Source organism: Elaeis guineensis, chromosome 14 (genome assembly GCF_000442705.2).
Source record: "Elaeis guineensis isolate ETL-2024a chromosome 14, EG11, whole genome shotgun sequence".
NCBI classification, from domain to species: domain Eukaryota; kingdom Viridiplantae; phylum Streptophyta; class Magnoliopsida; order Arecales; family Arecaceae; genus Elaeis; species Elaeis guineensis.
The window spans coordinates 60,482,588-60,500,025 of record NC_026006.2 but is presented as its reverse complement, the minus strand read 5'-3'; the positions used below and the strand labels follow the sequence as shown (position 1 = coordinate 60,500,025).

The window sequence follows — 17,438 nt, the reverse complement described above, 5'->3', positions numbered from 1 at the left end:
ACAATTACAATCACATACAATTTATAAGTGGATATTATATATGTTTAAGAGAAAAAAGGCATATTTGTCACTAGTACAAGAAACATATCTTTTAGAAGTGAAGAAATTTTGTGGTAAGTGGTAACCAATTGAATAGAAGGTTCCCATTTTTCTGTAACCTCTATGTTACTCTCAAATTCAAATGTATGCCTAGCATAAAGAAATATATAAAAAGGTTAACGGCATGCAATGCTACACTGTGGCATTTACCCTTTTTCTTCTTTGCTTTGATAATAGAGGCATCTCTCTCTCAATTATTCTACCTTTCTCTTTCTTTCCTGCTGATGCTCCTCCACCCTCTCTTTCCTTGACTAGTGCTCGACTCTTTTTATGCTCTCTCTCTCTCTCTCACATACTTATACGATCATCACACCCTTTTACTGTTCCAATCATCTCTCCTTGATTAGCACCCAACACTCTCAGTTACCAAAACTCTCTTAATTTATTTTCTCTCAATAATTTTTTTCTATTGAAGGAGTCTTTTGATTGGTCACTAGAGGAGATTGACCTGTAAAAGAAGTTGAGAGGAGCAAGATATTTGGGTGAATGAAGAGGGGCCATATCTGAAAATGGAAAATGGAGGGAAGTTCACAGAGAAGCTAACCAACTTTAAAGTTGGCATGCCAAAACCAGATGAGTCTAAAATGATATCTTGGGAGTCTATGATGGTTTTTTGGAAATTTTAAAAGGTTTTCTTGTTGGCCTTTGAATTTAAATTAACTTTTTTAGCAATTAAGATATCTTGACTTGTTTCCCCTTGTTGGTTGGCTATTGGTGTTAAGATGTCTAACTGCTGAAGCTATTGTACTATATTTGATATTCAGAGGTAATTACATAGCTCCATTTTATTATTGAAGTTGTTAACAAGAAACAATGGTTTATGACTTTTCAAATGACACATAAAATATATAAGCTATTCACCATTTTTTCTGATGGAACTTACCATTCTTGGTGTCTTGCAAGTGCAAATCTTGCACCTTCATTATGGGCATAGTGGGTTGTTCATCAGTTTGTATTGTCGGTTGTTTCTATCAATTATTCTCATCGCATTTTGCAATAAATTTTTGCTGTGTTTAATGCAGGAGACCCAGCTTTTAGCATATCGAAGGAATATTCAGGATCTCCTTTGTGATTCAAGTATGCCTTTCATCTACATTTGTTGGGCAAATCAAAAGCCACTCTTTTTATATCTAATGCTTTTCAAGATATACTTAATTCGTGGCGATTGATTTCATTGTTTGATGCCAGGCATGATCCCATACCCTGAACCTTACCAGAACATGTACCAGCAGCGTCGGTTGGGTACCCTGGGTATCGAGTGGCGTCCTACTTCAGTAAATTTTGCAGTTGGCCCGACTTACAATGTTGATACTGGTGATTATCAAATGCTGCCAATTGTAGACCTGGATAGATGGGCTGAGCCATTACCAGAATTTGTAGATGCCATTGACTGGGAACCGGAAAATGAAGTACAAAGTGATGATACTGATTCGGAGTACAATGTCACTGATGAATATTCTAGTGAAGGGGAACATGAGTGTTTAAGCAGCAGTTCCTCTGGAGAACCTGTGTGCAGTGCAGGTGACAGTGGCGACCATAATAATGAGGGCCTCCGGAGGTCTAGACGGAAGAAGCACAAGTCAGAAGTAAGAAATACTACAAAGAACTTATTCATTTTCCTGTTTGCTCTTACTTAAATTTGGCTTTTTGTTTGACAGGCGGAGTTCACAACTTCTTCTGGGAGGCGAGTTAAAAGAAGAAACTTGGATGAGCATGATGGCACTACTCTATTGAGGACTCATAGACCGCGGAGGTCAAGAAGTGGACGGTTGGCTTCAAGAAGAAAATCATCTAAATCTAAGTCATTGCGGCCTCAGAGACGTGCTGCGCGCAATGCTCTCAATTTATTTTCTAAGATAACTGGAGTTTCTACAGATGGGGAAGATGAAGATGACTCAGAGAGCAGTTCCTCAGAAAGTGAATCGGTGCTTCCAGATTCAAACACTCAAAGCATGGAGTCTGACAAATCAATGCCGAATAACCAGATAAAACATGCAAGGGAGAAGGAAGTCTCCAGAGTTGAGCGTGAAGATGTTGCAAAACCTTCTGCACTTATTGAATCTCAGGCAAATGTTGGAAGTAAGAGGAGATTGGTCCTTAAATTGCCACGTCGTGATCAAAAAGCTGTTTTGTCTTCTGAGAAAACAAGACTTGAATGCACTGAACAGGATGTTCTTGTTGACCCATTAACTAAGGCAAATACTGATGTAGCCAACCCAAATAGAACACGTGAGCCAGCACTTATTTCTGGCAACACAGCTGGTGATATCAGAGAAACAGGGCAAACTGAAAAGTCAGACCAGCCTAACTTGTCTGCAGTTTATGAGGGTCGGACAATCAAATGGGGAGAGGTAAAGTTGCGCTCTTCTAAACGTCTGAGATTGGGTGATGCTTCAGTGACAGATCCATGGCTTGCAAGCAATGCATGTCCTGATGGTCCTAACATGGTTGGAAGTGACACTAATGGGCATCTCAAATCTGGAGATGAGTATGGAAGATCATCTAGTTCCAGGATTCAAGCACATGGAAACAGTATTGGCAGAATGAGATACAGAGATAAAGCACAAGTTGAAAATGCTGTTTCACAAGGATTGGATGGTGCAAGACTTGAAGAGCTTTCTTCTGATAGCAAGGGCAAGTCTTCGGTACTTCTGCAGTCATCACCATGCATTGACCAAGAGAACAAGGTTACAATCCGAGTCATGTGTAATGGCAACAGAACTGAGCCAGCAACACATATGGATGAGGAATGCCAAGATAGCCCGCAGAACAGTGAATCCAGGGGTATTGCAGTTCACCTAGAAGGATCTGGAGTTGGGAACGATAATAAAAATGGCTACATGTTTAGCAGTAAGAATAGTGCAGATCATGATCAGGTGGCGAAAAATGCTCATCCCAGCTATCCTAAGGTAAGGATCAAATCAAGAGAACTAGCCAAGGAAACCAGCAGTTCATCTTCCAAGTTAAAATCTGTTGCAGTTGAAGATCTTAGGAGCTCCGAGTATGAACTAATGTCCAACAGTCCAACAACAAATGAACAAAATGGAGCTTCTGTGGTGTGTGAAGAAGATGAGGGTACTAGTGGACAGGATCCAGAGCATGGTATATGGAATAATGGATCTGAAAGCTTGGAGACATCGGCAAATCAAAATGTTGAGCCATCCAATTCACATGATTCGACGAAGTTGCATGCAGAATCCTATAGTAAGAAGTACAATGCTGTGTATAAAAGGTCAAAGTCATCCAGGGGTCGGAAGAACTCTAACAGTGGTTTCCATGGAATGGATGAAAGCATGTCAAATTGGAACAACCCAGGTGGAAATATGAAAGTTGATCTCAGTGATGCTATGGCTGATGGCATCCGTCAAAGAAGATCCATGGGTACAAGGGAAAACATGGATGAGATTACATCTAGGACAAGTAGTTTCCGGGTGAAACAATGCCATGATTCTTTAGAAACATCTAGAAGTGGAGGAAGATCAATAATAAATGGTGGCAGTCAACTTCTATGTCATGAATGGAAGTCAACCTCAAATATGACTGTTGGTTTACGGTCTGCCAGAAACAGAAGAGAAAATTATAAGTCTACTGACTCGAGACCTTTAGATAAGCGAAAATACCAACCATCATGGAGACTTTCATGGCTGATGTTGTTAGAGCATGAAGAGAGCTATCGATATATTCCCCAACAGGGTGATGTGGTTGCATACTTGAGACAGGTATTTATTGGTTGTAATTTCATGCAATATTATCTTTGCAAGTGTGTGTGTGTGTGTGTAAGTTACTGTCATCTGTTTATGTTCACAACTTCCGTTTCAGGGTCATGAAGAATATGTCAAAGCTTCCCGTTTGCATGAAGCAGGGCCTTGGAAATCAATCAAAAGCTTAAAAGCTGTAGAATTTTGCAAAGTTCAGGGCCTTGATTACTCTACTCTTCCTGGATCTGGGGAAAGCTGCTGCAAACTTGCACTCGAGTTTATAGATCCTTCTTCAAGTGGGTTTGGTAAAGCTTTCAAGATCACTTTACCTGAGCTTGTTGCTTTTCCAGACTTCCTTGTGGAAAGGACACGTTATGATGCTGCCATTGAGAGAAACTGGACGCACAGAGATAAGTGTCAGGTATGGTGGAGGAATGAGGATGGAGATGGTGGGAGTTGGTGGGAGGGTCGGATTTTGGCAGTAAAGCCTAAATCTTCTGACTTTCCAGAGAGCCCATGGGAGAGATATGTTATACAGTACAGAAATGATTGTTCTGGCCAGCATTTACATAGCCCTTGGGAACTTCATGATGGCGATAGTCAGTGGGAGCATCCCCATATTGATGACATGGCCAGGAGCAAGTTGTTATCAAGTATTGCCAAGATTGAGCAAACCTCAATCAGAAATCAGGTGAACCTGATATGTACATTGAAGCTTTTCTTCTTTCTATCTTTCCTTTTTCCCTTGTGATGTGGTATTTGGATTTTATTTTATTTTATTTTACTTTTCCTGTGCTAATGTTTCAGGACTGCTATGGTATTCAGAAACTGAATCAGGTAGCACAGAAGTCTGATTTTCTAAACAGGTATTGCTAATTTCTGTCCTTGTTATGGCAGTGGTTTATGATTAGCTGCACAGTTTATGATGCTATTAACTGTAGACATGAGAGAGCAACTTTATATGTTAATAGATTCCACATGCTGTATCTACTAGGTTCTTTTGTTCCCAAATATATATGCATTTATTTTTATTTATCTGTATCCATTTTTCTTCTGATTGAGGGGCTATGCTGACTGTACTTCAAAGACCTGAATGAATGTTGGGCCTCATGTTAGGGCACAATTGACCATGGTAGAGATGAGGTGGTTGTGGTTGCGATGTGCATGCTCTGTTTGGCTGGTTCGGAAGCAGGTGAACTAATGTGGATGTTTTCTTTTGCTGTGTGCATGTGTAGTAACCATGGAACTTAGCTGCTTAGGGAAACTAGCGAAGTAGAACATGATGATGAGACCACGAAATTGTTGTTGCTTGTGAATCACCGAGCATGGGTGAAAACTCAGATAGAGATGGTAGAATGTGTTGAAGGAAGCATGCCATGTTAAGGTTATTATGGCTTGTGTCTATGGTAGCATCTTGCAGGACCCAGGATTAAAAGATGGATATAAGATGGGTTCGTGTAATTTTGTGGTTATGGCTTGTGTCTGTACAAACTCTTAAGTTCAAAAAACCACTTGCTGTTCATGAAAATGTTACCTGAGGTGCTATAAGCTTTTGTGCAGAAGATAAAAACTGGGGAGGGAGGTTGCCCAGATGATGAATTTATATTTTTAATTCCTTTTTCATTTTTGCTTGAATATTTGGATGATTAAAATTTTTCGATTTACATTATGCCTGCAGGTTCCCTGTTCCACTGTCCCTTGAGGTAATCAAGAGGAGACTAGAAAACAATTATTATCGCACTTTGGAGGCAGTAAAGCATGATGCCTTGGTTATGCTTTCAAATGCTGAGTCCTACTTTGGCAGAAGTGCAGAGATGATGATGAAGATGCGACGACTGTCTGATTGGATCACACCTACGTTTTCATCTTTGTAGGATACTGAACAATTTTGTAGAAGATGTCTCTCTGATGAGGTTCAAGCTGCTGGTTTTCTGTAGATAAGTCTTTTTAACTTGTAGTTTCACATGCTGGCGGTCATTTACCCATTGATCCTTCTTTTTTTTTCGGTTGGGGGGGATTGGTTTTCCTTTGGGAAGATTGTTTTGAGGGCCTTTAGAGGAGAAGATGTTCAGAGAGAGCTGGTGCGGGTAAACAACCCACCAGATTCATTTATGTATAGACCCATTTCCATTATCAATAAAAAGAAAAGAAAGTAAAGCTAGTTGTTTTTCCCATGTTGCTCGGTCAGGGAACAGCTCTAATGTGTGCGTGGATGTGCCTTCTCTCCATTCTTTGGGGTCTCTCCTGGAGTTCATGTGATGTATCTTGAAATTGGACAGATAAATGAAGATGTGGTTTCATTGCTTAATCTGTCGTCATATTTGTGACAAGTCATCTCAAGTTCCATCTTTATGTTTGTAAAGCACTACTTCTACGCTTTAGTTAATTTATTTTTAGCCTCTTACGACCATAAAAATGTTAAATACGACTCTGGATTGTTGTTATCATCACTGATTTTTCCTTGTAGCCTGAAGATCAAGATGAGTCTTCGAATGGCTGCTTTTTTCATGAAAGACACGTTCTAGCAACTCCGGGGCTTAGCCTTCTTCCACAATGTTGCCAAGGGGTGCAAACCTGAGCACTCTTTAACATTTTGTTTTGTAAAGGACTCCAAAACAAGCGGAGACTAACTAGTAAAAGTGTGTCAACAATTTACTCTCCCATCCGATGTATGATATTGTAAATCTGAAAGTATTAAAAGCCTTTATCTCCTTTGACTCCATGGCACCATCTGAACATTGATCCTTGAGACCTTGGATTCGATCTGGTTACTTTTCAAAGTTGTCTAGGCCTTCATCCTGACCAGAAATAAGCAAGTGCTAACGAACGTGGTCCAAGAAAAAAGAACACGATAGATACTGTATGATATACTAAAATGCACACCTAATAAACAAGACACGAAATTCTAAACAATTAGGCATTTCGTTTCTATCAATAATTAGACAGAATTTCAGGAAATACGTTTAGATGAAAATATATAGTTAAATATAATCAATCAAAATTAAACAAACTTACACAACAAAATAATAAAAATTAAAACATAGAGCTAAGTCTGAAGTTTAAATATGAAATGAAGTATCAGAAACCAAAGAACTAAAAAAACAAAAAATCTAAACATATTTCAGTGCAACATATACTAAAAAAAATGGAAAATTATCCTTCAACCCCCTCAGCTTTGATCATGGTCTCTTCATCGATTTGCACCAAAATATCTCCACCAATATAGAAATAATAGTAACGAAAGGCCATCAGAACTCGGCCTAGTTGGCGGCAATAGCGTTCCCGAAGCACCGAAGTGCTTCTGCCACCTTCAAGACGATAGCGGTTCATCCGATATGACGCTGCCTTCCAGTCCGCTGCCACTTCGCCCGCCTCCGCCGTGTTGCCCGCACGGACGTACTCCAAGCTCGGCGTTCCCTCCGCTGCTGTGGCCACCCTCGCTCTCGATCCCGCTCCCTTCGTCGTCACCCGCACTGCACTGTTCTCATCTCCATAGCCGCACAGAAGCTGCAGCACGCTCCTCCCGCTGCTCCTCTTCGTCGGTCGCCATGCTTTCTATCCTTCTCCATGGCTCTGAAGCAACTCCGTGTCTTGTTGAAGGATTTAACCCAGATATCCAAGCACTTTGAGAGCTCTCACTTTTATTGGCAAATTCGCTACATGGAAATATGAGCTATGCTCACAAGTTGTTCGAACAAATCTTCAAGTGGGACCTTACGATTGGAGATGCTTTCTCCTGGCTTCATACTGTCTAATGCCAGCTTTCTTATATACTCAGATGGTGGAGTGGAAGAGCGAAGCGAATCCGAGAAGATGATTGAAAACTAAACCAGAACAACAACAAATTATTTACAAAAATATCAAGTTAAACCAAACCAGGCGGAAAAAACCAATCAAGCAATTATAGTGAATCGATACCAATAATTGTGGTATCCATTGAAGGCTAGCAGGCTTACCAAAAAAGAAAAGAGAAGAACGTGTACAAACCCTATCAATAGCACTTGGCATGAGAAGCAGCATTCCAGCTAAGAAAGAAGAGAAACCTTCTAAACTCCTCATAGATTATCTGACCTCTTCAGGAAATTCCACAATTTATGCACATTGTTGTTTCTCAATACTAGTAGATTATTAGGATACTTTTTCTGTAGTTTCCATTGGCTGGATGTTAGCATCTTCACTATAGACTCTCCATGCTGAAACCCTCAAACTAGTTTTTGTCTTGTGGCTTGTATGTTTTTCAAGTAGGTTATCATGTTTTCAAAGTAGCTTATCATTTATGCATATATGGCATCAGAAACTAATTATGTTCAAGCAAGTTACACCAAACAAGATTGATTGATCATGTTCAGAGAACATAAAAAGCCACATTATTCACTGAAAAAGGCACTAAAACTCGGTACTGAGATCACTTTCTGCTGGCCCAAAAAATCCTACCTAAGACAAGCTTGTATATGTTATTAGCAAGTTCCTAACAGGAGGGCTAAGAACCCTATCATCATTCTCGTTTCTCAGAAAACTAATGGAAGAAATACCAACTTCATCAATCTCTCCATCTATGGCCACAACTTGGGTTGCAGCAGACAACGAACAGAGTCATACCTTCCTCTCCCCTGTTGGTAGCCTGCAAAATTTTATGTTTACTACATATGAGTGCATCTCAAATGAAAGACATTTGCAAAAATTCATTGGTATCATCTAACAAGAAAATATTTGCACTATATTCATTGAGTACTGAATGCAGGTAGAAATATAAGCTTACAATCATACTATACATAATATGGTGAAAACAATTATAAAACCGTTCTACCGAGTCATCATTCACTCAATGACAGACTTCCTCCTTGACAAAGATTCTCATGTCAGAATGTACAGGCATTGCTAAAAATAGTGGCCGAGAGAATGTTCTATTTTCCTCTCAATGCGTTGACTCACCGTTAGTCTTATTCGTTGTTGATCCATGCCGAACTTTATTTGAAGGCAGTGACACTCAAACCTCTTATCAGAGAATAGAACAGCAATAAAAGATTAAGAACTGAAATTAATCTCACCTTGATGTCCAAACTGATCGAGGCTGGCTCTTCTAATTGCTCTCTTAACATTACACCCACCAATTTGAGTGTCTATAAATGAACTTGGAAGCTTCTTTAGTGCTTTTTAACTTGCCCTGATGAGTACCAGAAAAGTAGTAACCTGCCCAGGGACGATATCTTCAACCTTCATGGTTCTTCTTCAAGTTGATTAAAGGCTTTTCTGACTTCCAGAAACTCTATTGGATCCGTTGGTTCGGGCTATCTGTTGGACTGCGTGGAAGGAGCGTAATGCTCGAATCTTTGTGAGGAGACACTCTTCTCCAAACCTGTTTCTCAGTTCTGCTGTCAATTGTTTCACGGATTGGATCATGGTTTGTAGTTCTAGATCTTAGGTGAGCATAGACAAAGTTCATCAGGCTCTCAAGGCCTATAACCTCTCCTAGTGCTCTTCTTCCCTACCCTGGCTCTTCATCTATTCCCTCCTTTCATCTACCCTGCTTCTGCTCTTTTTTCCTGTTCTTTGTTCTTTGTTCGCTGTTTCGTTGTACTTGTTTTTTATTTGCCTGCTTCTTTGTAGCTTTTGTTTGTCATCTTTTATGAACCAGGAAATAAAGTCTAAAACCATTTACATCACAGCCATAATAACCAGCCTCTCACCCACTAGAGAATGACTCCAGCTTCTTAAAACAATAGTTTAAACATTCATGTGTCAAAGGCACCTATTCCTATAGACAAACCAACATGTAAAAGAAGCAACCCATAATTTCTCACCCCAAAGCCTCATAATTTAGCCCCAAATATAATAACATAAATCTTGCATTTTGATTACAATTTTGAGAAACACATTCAACTATATGCAGCCCTAGTTCTATATAGTCATGACTTTAAGAACAGAAATCCAATAACCTTGTCTGTTTTGAGTTACAAATGGAGGACCAGGTGTTGGTAATATAATGGAGAAGGTTATTACAACCCTTGGGTCATATATATGACCTCTCATAAAGACAGTAAGAGAAGACATCGGTCTAAAAGGGAGAGAGGGGAACCTGATGATCGCAGTTCCGGCAGGCATAGAGGTGGATCTTCTGTTCCCCGTCTTCCTTTGGGTAAAGTATATTGTTGCCGTACCAAGACAAGAAGAAATATAAAAATGAAAGCATGGGATAATCCAAAGGGTCATAACCTTTTAATTGGTGCAAGCTCACCATTCTCAGCAGAACTTCATGGCACTCAAGGCTGCTGCTGCTGAGGCTGTGAGCTTCCCCTATTGCTGCCTTGCTCTTCTCTCAGGCGTGTATTGCGTTGAAGTCTACTTTTAAGGGATGTTTGGTTCGTAATCAAAATCAAAATGAAAATAAAAATTGGATTGACTTGGAATCGAAATTGGAGTAGCCAAATTTTCGAAGTGTTTGGTTCGTGATCGAAATCAAAATTGGAATAAAAATTTGAATCTATAGAGGAGAGTAGGAATCAAGTTCTATATAGATTGAGCTATTTCCATTCTATCCTGGAATCGAAATCGAAATGGAACTCCTCCCAATCAAACAATTGGAATGGGAGTCACCCATTTCGATTTCGATTCCGATTCCGGACTCCCACTCCTCCCAACCAAATGCTCCCTTAGTGAAGCCTTCGGAGGAATGAGGAATGGGTGACGGGATGGAATCGGGTGAACTCCGTCACAAATAAAGATGACATTACGAACTTCACCATTTGAAGGAAGTTAAACAATCACCATGGCCATTGTTCACGGCCAGGAGGGGCGGTGGTAAATGAGTGGTAGTCTGAGGAGAACAAAAATCATATTGGGCGGGCACTATAAAATATAATATGGGACAGGTTTCATAATTTTAGAGGATAGATTTAAAAGTCAATTTTTTTTTTTACTATTGGAGTTATTAGTCTCGTAATTATTCTCTTTCTTTCTCATTTTTAGCATATAATGATACATACTATATGATTATATCATACACACTAAATATATAATCAGGTAATATATACTTAAGCTTTTTTAATACATATCCAGTAATGATTCAATACACACCTATAACTAAATTGATGCATAATTTATCAGACTTAGTATTCATCAATACACAGTAATACGACCAGTTGATTCATACGTAGCAAAATATTCATCCAACATCTCAATACACACATCTAAATAAAATAATGCACAATTTTTAAAACATAGCATGCATCAGCATGCAACACATAAGCAAATAATATATGCTAGATGATTTATTGATACATACTATAAATATTTTTGATACACACTCAACAACAACCCCATACATATCTCGAGGTCCTTTCTCCTCTTCCAAATCCTATTCTTTTCTAAGATTTTTGTATCTACAAGTTCACGAAAACTGTGTATCATTTTATTTAGAGATATGTATTGAGATATCGGATAAATATTTTGCTAAGTGTGTATCAACTGATCATATACTATGTATCAGTGAATAATAAGTTCAGTAAACTATGTATCAATTTATTTGTAGGTATACATTGGATCATTACTGGGTGTGCATCAAAAAAACTTACGGTATATATCAATAAATCATCTGGTGTATATTATTTGCTCATATGCTGTGGACTAATAAATGCTATATTTTGAAAACTGTGTCGCTTTATCTAGCTATGTGTATTAGAATGTTAGATGAATATTTTACTAAGTATGTATCAACTAGTCATATATTCTGTATTGATAAAATTAAGTTCGGTAAATTGTATATCAATTTAATTATAGGTGTGTAATGAATCGTTGCTGGACGTGTATAAAAAAAACTTATAGTATGTATCATCTGATTATATATTTAGTGTGTATCATATACTCATGTAGTATGTATTACTATGTGCTGAAAATAAGAAAGAAAGAATATATTAGTCATAAAATTAATAATTTTATTAATAATTTTTTTTAATTTTTTAATTTATTTTTTAAAATTAATATTTAAAAAAATATAATATATTATGAAAGCCGTCATTTTATAGTGCCCGCCCCATATGATTTTTGTTCATGTGAGGAAGAGTACAAAAATGGAAAAGTAAAAAAATGGTCAGCTCGCAGTTTCGTAGCATTGGAGATTGTGGGGCTGCTTGCACCAGAAAGCGGAGACGCAGAAAATTGTGTGGTTATTACAATCATTATTTTAAACTTTGTTATGAAACTGAAAATATTTACTCGTTCAAGAAGGAACACAATGGTAATAAACGAAATAAAGGAAGATGACGCCCATGGCCATGCTCGGACATCATGCTCATGATATGACACATGGGCATAAAGATAGATAGGTATGCTATTTAGTTAGGATGAAGGCAGATAGATGCGTTATTTAGTTACGTGGGGACACGGGAGCTTGCAAAGTGGCCAAGGGTTTTTGGGTTCAAAAAGTATAGTCAAAAGCTGGGCGACTTGGGTTCTTTTCATCCCTGCAGCCAGACCTTATTGCCTTTATGCAATACTAGTCCATAGGAATGTGCTTTGCATGTAAGAAATATCTACAGTTATAGAATAAATAAGATTTTAAAAATTAAAATTATTTCACGTAGCTGAAAAAATTATTGATTCTAAGTTTGATTTTGATGAATAACAAAATTTTTGAATTCATCTTGTTACTATTAATCCCCTCGTTGCTTGTTCGCCGGGAACGAGCACATGCAAAATAAAGTCCACATTGACCGAAGTTGTCTCCGGTGGAGACCCTCCGATGCCTATGTTAGAGGAAGAGACTGGACAACAGTAATATATGAATGAAGACAGAGCCCCGTGTGTAAAAATTGGCTTACCCCTACTGTTGCTTTACCTCTCTTTTTATAGGAAAAAATGGTTGCAACCGTCAGATATGGTCCCGCATTTAGTGGCGTAGAATCATTAGGCTATAATCCCATTATGGGTTGTCAATCTTCGAGGATTATGCCGTGATATTCGTAGGATAACCGTCTGAGACGGTTATACTATACTTGAATAAGCCGACTGACTAAATGTAGCAGATTTGAGATACTGACGGTCGTAATCCATCGTCTGTAGAGTCCGAACATCGACTGCTTATCGATACCAACTCGATAAAGGGGGTTCGATCGGTCGGTTGAAAGCAGTGTCGGCCTGCTCAGTCGATATATAGTCGGTAGTCGCTTCCAAGATTGTCTGTTCGTTTGGTGGGTTAGAGTCGAACGTCGGTCGGTGTGTACTGGAGATCGGTCGGTTTATAGAGGGCGGTCGGTTTACTCCAACACATCTGATACTAATAAATTATGTGAGTATTCGAAGAGAAGTTTTAGGAAGTTATGACCCTATCTCAATGAAGCTCCATATTTTTGGATGAAAGATTCAAAGAAATAATACTAAAAGAGGTCAAACCAAATATTTTTCAAAAAAAAAAGAATCTTGAACTGACTCAAGAGGTTGTTGAGTCGACTCTGACATGCATTCAGCATTTGGCACGAATCTTGAGTCGATTTAGGCACATGATGAGTTGACTCAGGCATGCAGATCGGCATCAGTACAAAAAAGATGAAGAAACTATTTCTTGACCTGCTACTTGAGCCGACTCATAAGGATCTTGAATCGACTTAAGGATTAGATGAGTTGACTCATCAGCTTCTGATAGCTCTAACAACTAGCTTTTAAAAACTACAGAAGTGATCTGAAAAACTTTAAACGGCCATTTTTTGTGCTCCAACGACTACAAATTTATTTTTAGTGAAGTTAATTTGGATTAGAGAGTGTCTAAGTCATTATTAAAGCAAGAAAACTTAAGGAAACAATGAGATAGAGGAGAAAAATTTGAGATAGATTTAAAATTCTGTTCAATCCTTCAAGTGAGCTTTAAGGAGTATTTACTCTATTCCAACCACTCAATCAGCTGAGCAATCAATTCATTCTCAAGTAAAGGAAGGGAGCATTCATTGCAAAAGCCCTCTAACTTCTTATCTTATGCATCAAAGTCTTGCATCGGTTCATTAAAGAATTTGTGTTTGTATTTAAATTTCTGCACTTACAAATTTATATTTCAAGTTTCAATAGGGCCATCTACTTAGTAAAGTAGTCGATGGCGATGAGTAAAAATTTTTGTTGGCCTGATGCTTAGGAGAATGGATCAAGGATGTCCATCTCCTATTGTACAAAAATCCAGGAGGCACTGATTGGGGTCAGCAGCATGATTGGTTGGCATTGGATATTAGCATTTCTCTATCACAGATCACATTGGTTCGTCAGATCGACTGCATCCTATTGTATTGTGGGTCAATAGTATCTTTGTTGAAGCACTTTGTAGGCCAACGACTTGCGTTCCAGGTGATTCCCACATATTTCCTCGTGCACTTTCCATAGGGCGGATTCAGCTTTGAAGGAGTGCAAGTAGTTAAGGAGTGGTAAAGAGAAGACCTTTTATATAGATTGCCTTCATAAAGGATATAGCGGGGTGCTTGGTGCCTAATTTTTTGAGCCTCTTTTGGATTCAGCGGTAGTGTCCCATCCCTTAGGAAGTAGACGAAGGGATCCATCCAACTTGGCTTATTATTGACTTGCAACATTGGAGTGGATTCTTCAAGGCTGGGCTTCTTAATGACTTCGAAGGACTCTCGGGGTAGGTCCCCTGGTGCCGAAGTTGCCAAATTAGATAAAATATTGGCCATCAAGTTCTCCAATCTGGGTACCTGATGAATATCGAAACTGGTGAATATCGGAATTAGACTTTTTACCTTCCATGGGAACCTCTTCATATTTTCTTCTCGAGCCTCAGAGTCCCTTTTCACCTATCCGACTATCACTTGTGAGTCATTGCGGACCTCCATTTTTGTACCCCAAGTTCTTTAGCAATTTTCAGCCCAGTGATGAGAGCGTCATACTCAGCCCCATTATTGGTAGCTGAAAACTTGAAGTGTAGGTATATTCCACGACAGTTCCCTCTGATTCAGTGAGGATCAGTCTAGCACCCAATCTTACAGAATTTGATGACCTATCTACATACATGATCCACTGCTCCTAATTGGGTGCTTCAGCCTCAGGTTGGTCTTCCCTAATGGGTTCGTCTTCCTCAGAGTATCCTTTCGAAATTATACATTCCATAACAAAATCGGCCAGCACTTGTGCTTTGATAGATGGATAGGGTTGAAACTTGATGTCGAATTCGATGAGCTCTATTGTCCATTTCACTAGTCGACCATCGTTTCTGACGATGCAGGATCGATCTAAGAGGCTGATCAGTTAGGAGTACTATAGTATGCATCTGAAAGTAAGGTCGGAGCTTTCGAACTGAGATGACGAGGGCATAGATCAGCTTTTCAAATCTTGTATACTTGATCTCAGCGTCATGAAGGATTTTGCTGATGTAGTAAATTGATCTTTGAATTTTTTCTTCTTGTTGCACAAGTACCAAATTTAACTATACTGAAGAGATTGTCAAGTATAGGTATAGCTCCTTTTTAATTTTGGTTTGGTGAGGACCGATACCATGATGAGCCGAGATAAGTCTTTAATGATTCAAATGCTCACTGGCACCTTTCTGTACACTTGAAGTCCACTGGCTGCCTCAGGGTCTTGAAGAAGGGGAGGCAGCATTCCACTGATCTGGAGACAAACTGGTTGAGAGTGGCTATTCTACCAGTCAGGCACTAGACATCCTTTACAATCTTCAGAGGATTCATTCTTTGTATGGCTTCAATCTTCTTTGGATTGGGATCGATGCCTCTACACGAGACCATGAAGCCGAGGAACTTCCAAGAGGTGACTCCAAAGATGCACTTCGTTAGATTCAGTTTCATCCAGTACCCTCGAAGAGTGTCGAAAATTTCTCTAAGGCTAGCGATGTGGTCTTCCGACATTCGATTTTTGACTAGCATGTCGTCTACGTATACCTTCATATTTCGATCGATCTGATTTTTGAAGATTTTGTTCATCAGTTGCTGGTAAATGGCATTTGTATTTTTTAGTCCAAAAGGCATAACCTGTAATGAAAAAGATGTCGATCAATAATAAAAAGCGATCTTTTTCAAATCTTCAGGTGCCATCTGATTTTGGTTATAGCCGAAGAAGGCGTCTATGAAAGTGAGGAGCTCATGGTCCGATATGGTATCCACCAATTGATCAATTCATGGTAAGGGTAACTATCTTTCTAGCAGATTTTGTTAAGGTCGGTGTAGTCTATATAAATCCACCACTTCATGTTGGCCTTTTTTACAATGATCACATTTGTGAGCCATTCTGGGTAGATCACCTCCCTGAAGAAACCAACATCGATCAGTTTGTTCACCTCTTTGGCAATGGCTTTTTGTCGTTCAGGTGTGAAGTTCCACTTCTTCTGCTTGATGGGTTGGTGGAGGCGGTCCGTATGCAGCTAGTGTATTATTATTTCTAGATCAATTTTGAGAATATCTGTTGTTGATTAGATAAAGATATCTATATTTTTCTGCAAAAAGGAAGCTAGTTGGTTTTGAATTACCTTATTTAGATTTGATCCTATCTGAAATATATGCCTTTCGTATCCATTGTTTAGGAGGATCATCATGAGGTCCTCCGCAAGTTTCCCTCATTCTTCGATCAGCTTGTCGTGAGTGTCCAACTCTTTGATAGGGAGGTCGGGCAAATGTTTCACTCCTTAAAGTGTGGTCATATAGTAGTGCTAGGCCAGTGGCTAGTCTCCACAAACTTCTCCGATCCCATGCTTAATGGAAAACTTCATCGGCAGGTGATAGGTCGATATCATGGCCTTGAAGGCATTCAACCCCTGTCATCCTAAGATAGCATTGTATGCTGAGGGTGCTTTGATAATTGAGAAATCTATATTCATAATGGATTTCTAGGGCCCTTGTCTCGCTATAATCGATAGGGTGATGACCTTTTTGACTGGTATGGCATCTCTGATGAAGTCTGTAAGTGTGGAATCGAGCCTACCTAATCGATCTAAAGAGATATCCATTTTGGAGAATGCATCATAAAATAAAATATCAGTCAAACTTCTATTATCTATCAGGACATGGTGTATATCAAAATTTATGATATTTAAAGATACAACCACCACATCACTATGTGGAAATTGGACTTCCTTCACATCTTTTTCAAGAAAAAATGATTGCTTCCTTCGATTTCTATCTTTTGGTCGATTTGCTGCGTCCCATTCTACCGTGCCTCTAGTGATGGTGTTGATTACGCCAGCCATAAATCGATTTCAATAGGTTGTTCTTGTCGAACTGGCTCTTGGTGCCGAGGTACTCTTAGCGGCCCCATGGAACCTTCCCTTATGCGGCGAACAAAATGATTCAGTCGGCCTCGCTAAATGAGCTTCTCAATCTTATCACAGAGGTAGACGTAGTCTTCGATGTCATGGCCATGGTCCCAATAGTAGAGATAATATCTCTCTGCATGTAATTTTTCGATTGAGACTTCATCCTTTGTGCTCGAGGGAGCTACTCGATTTTCATGAGCACTTACATTTTGAAGGCATTTGAGGAGTATAATTGACGAATCTTTTCAGAGGGGACTGGTGCCTTGGCGATTGGCAGCATTGTCGCTGAGGGCTTCTTGGTCATCGACTCCAGTGAAGAGTTTTAGATGAGGCCAAGGTGGAGTCCTAGATCGCCATCGATCCCTGAGGGGGTCCTCTCGGATTGGGGG

General features: G+C 39.3%; 2 protein-coding genes across 3 annotated transcripts in view; one reads left to right on the top strand and one right to left on the bottom strand.

Annotated features, from left to right (window-relative positions):
• The window catches only part of LOC105057392 (uncharacterized), a 32,713-nt gene extending 26,742 nt beyond the window's left edge, over window positions 1–5,971 (top strand). Inside the window, exons 19-24 of one of the 2 annotated variants that reach the window (XM_073248744.1) lie at window positions 1,122–1,176; window positions 1,288–1,685; window positions 1,758–3,818; window positions 3,919–4,497; window positions 4,605–4,663; window positions 5,476–5,971. In XM_073248744.1, coding sequence (XP_073104845.1) covers window positions 1,122–1,176; window positions 1,288–1,685; window positions 1,758–3,818; window positions 3,919–4,497; window positions 4,605–4,663; window positions 5,476–5,671 — 3,348 coding nt within the window. In that variant the 3' untranslated portion in view covers window positions 5,672–5,971. The remainder of the gene's footprint in view (window positions 1–1,121; window positions 1,177–1,287; window positions 1,686–1,757; window positions 3,819–3,918; window positions 4,498–4,604; window positions 4,664–5,475) is intronic. The other variant, XM_010939991.4, reaches the window with a different exon arrangement.
• A 1,660-nt stretch (window positions 5,972–7,631) lies between these two features.
• On the bottom strand, window positions 7,632–10,096 carry LOC140853648 (DNA-directed RNA polymerases II, IV and V subunit 9A-like). Its single transcript, XM_073248298.1, has 2 exons — window positions 9,861–10,096; window positions 7,632–8,453 (listed from the first exon to the last, which is right to left on the bottom strand). The coding sequence occupies exons 1-2, from the start codon at window positions 10,033–10,035 to the stop codon at window positions 8,338–8,340; spliced, it is 291 nt and encodes a 96-aa protein (XP_073104399.1). The 5' UTR covers window positions 10,036–10,096; the 3' UTR covers window positions 7,632–8,337.
• Between the last annotated feature and the right edge of the window lie 7,342 nt (window positions 10,097–17,438).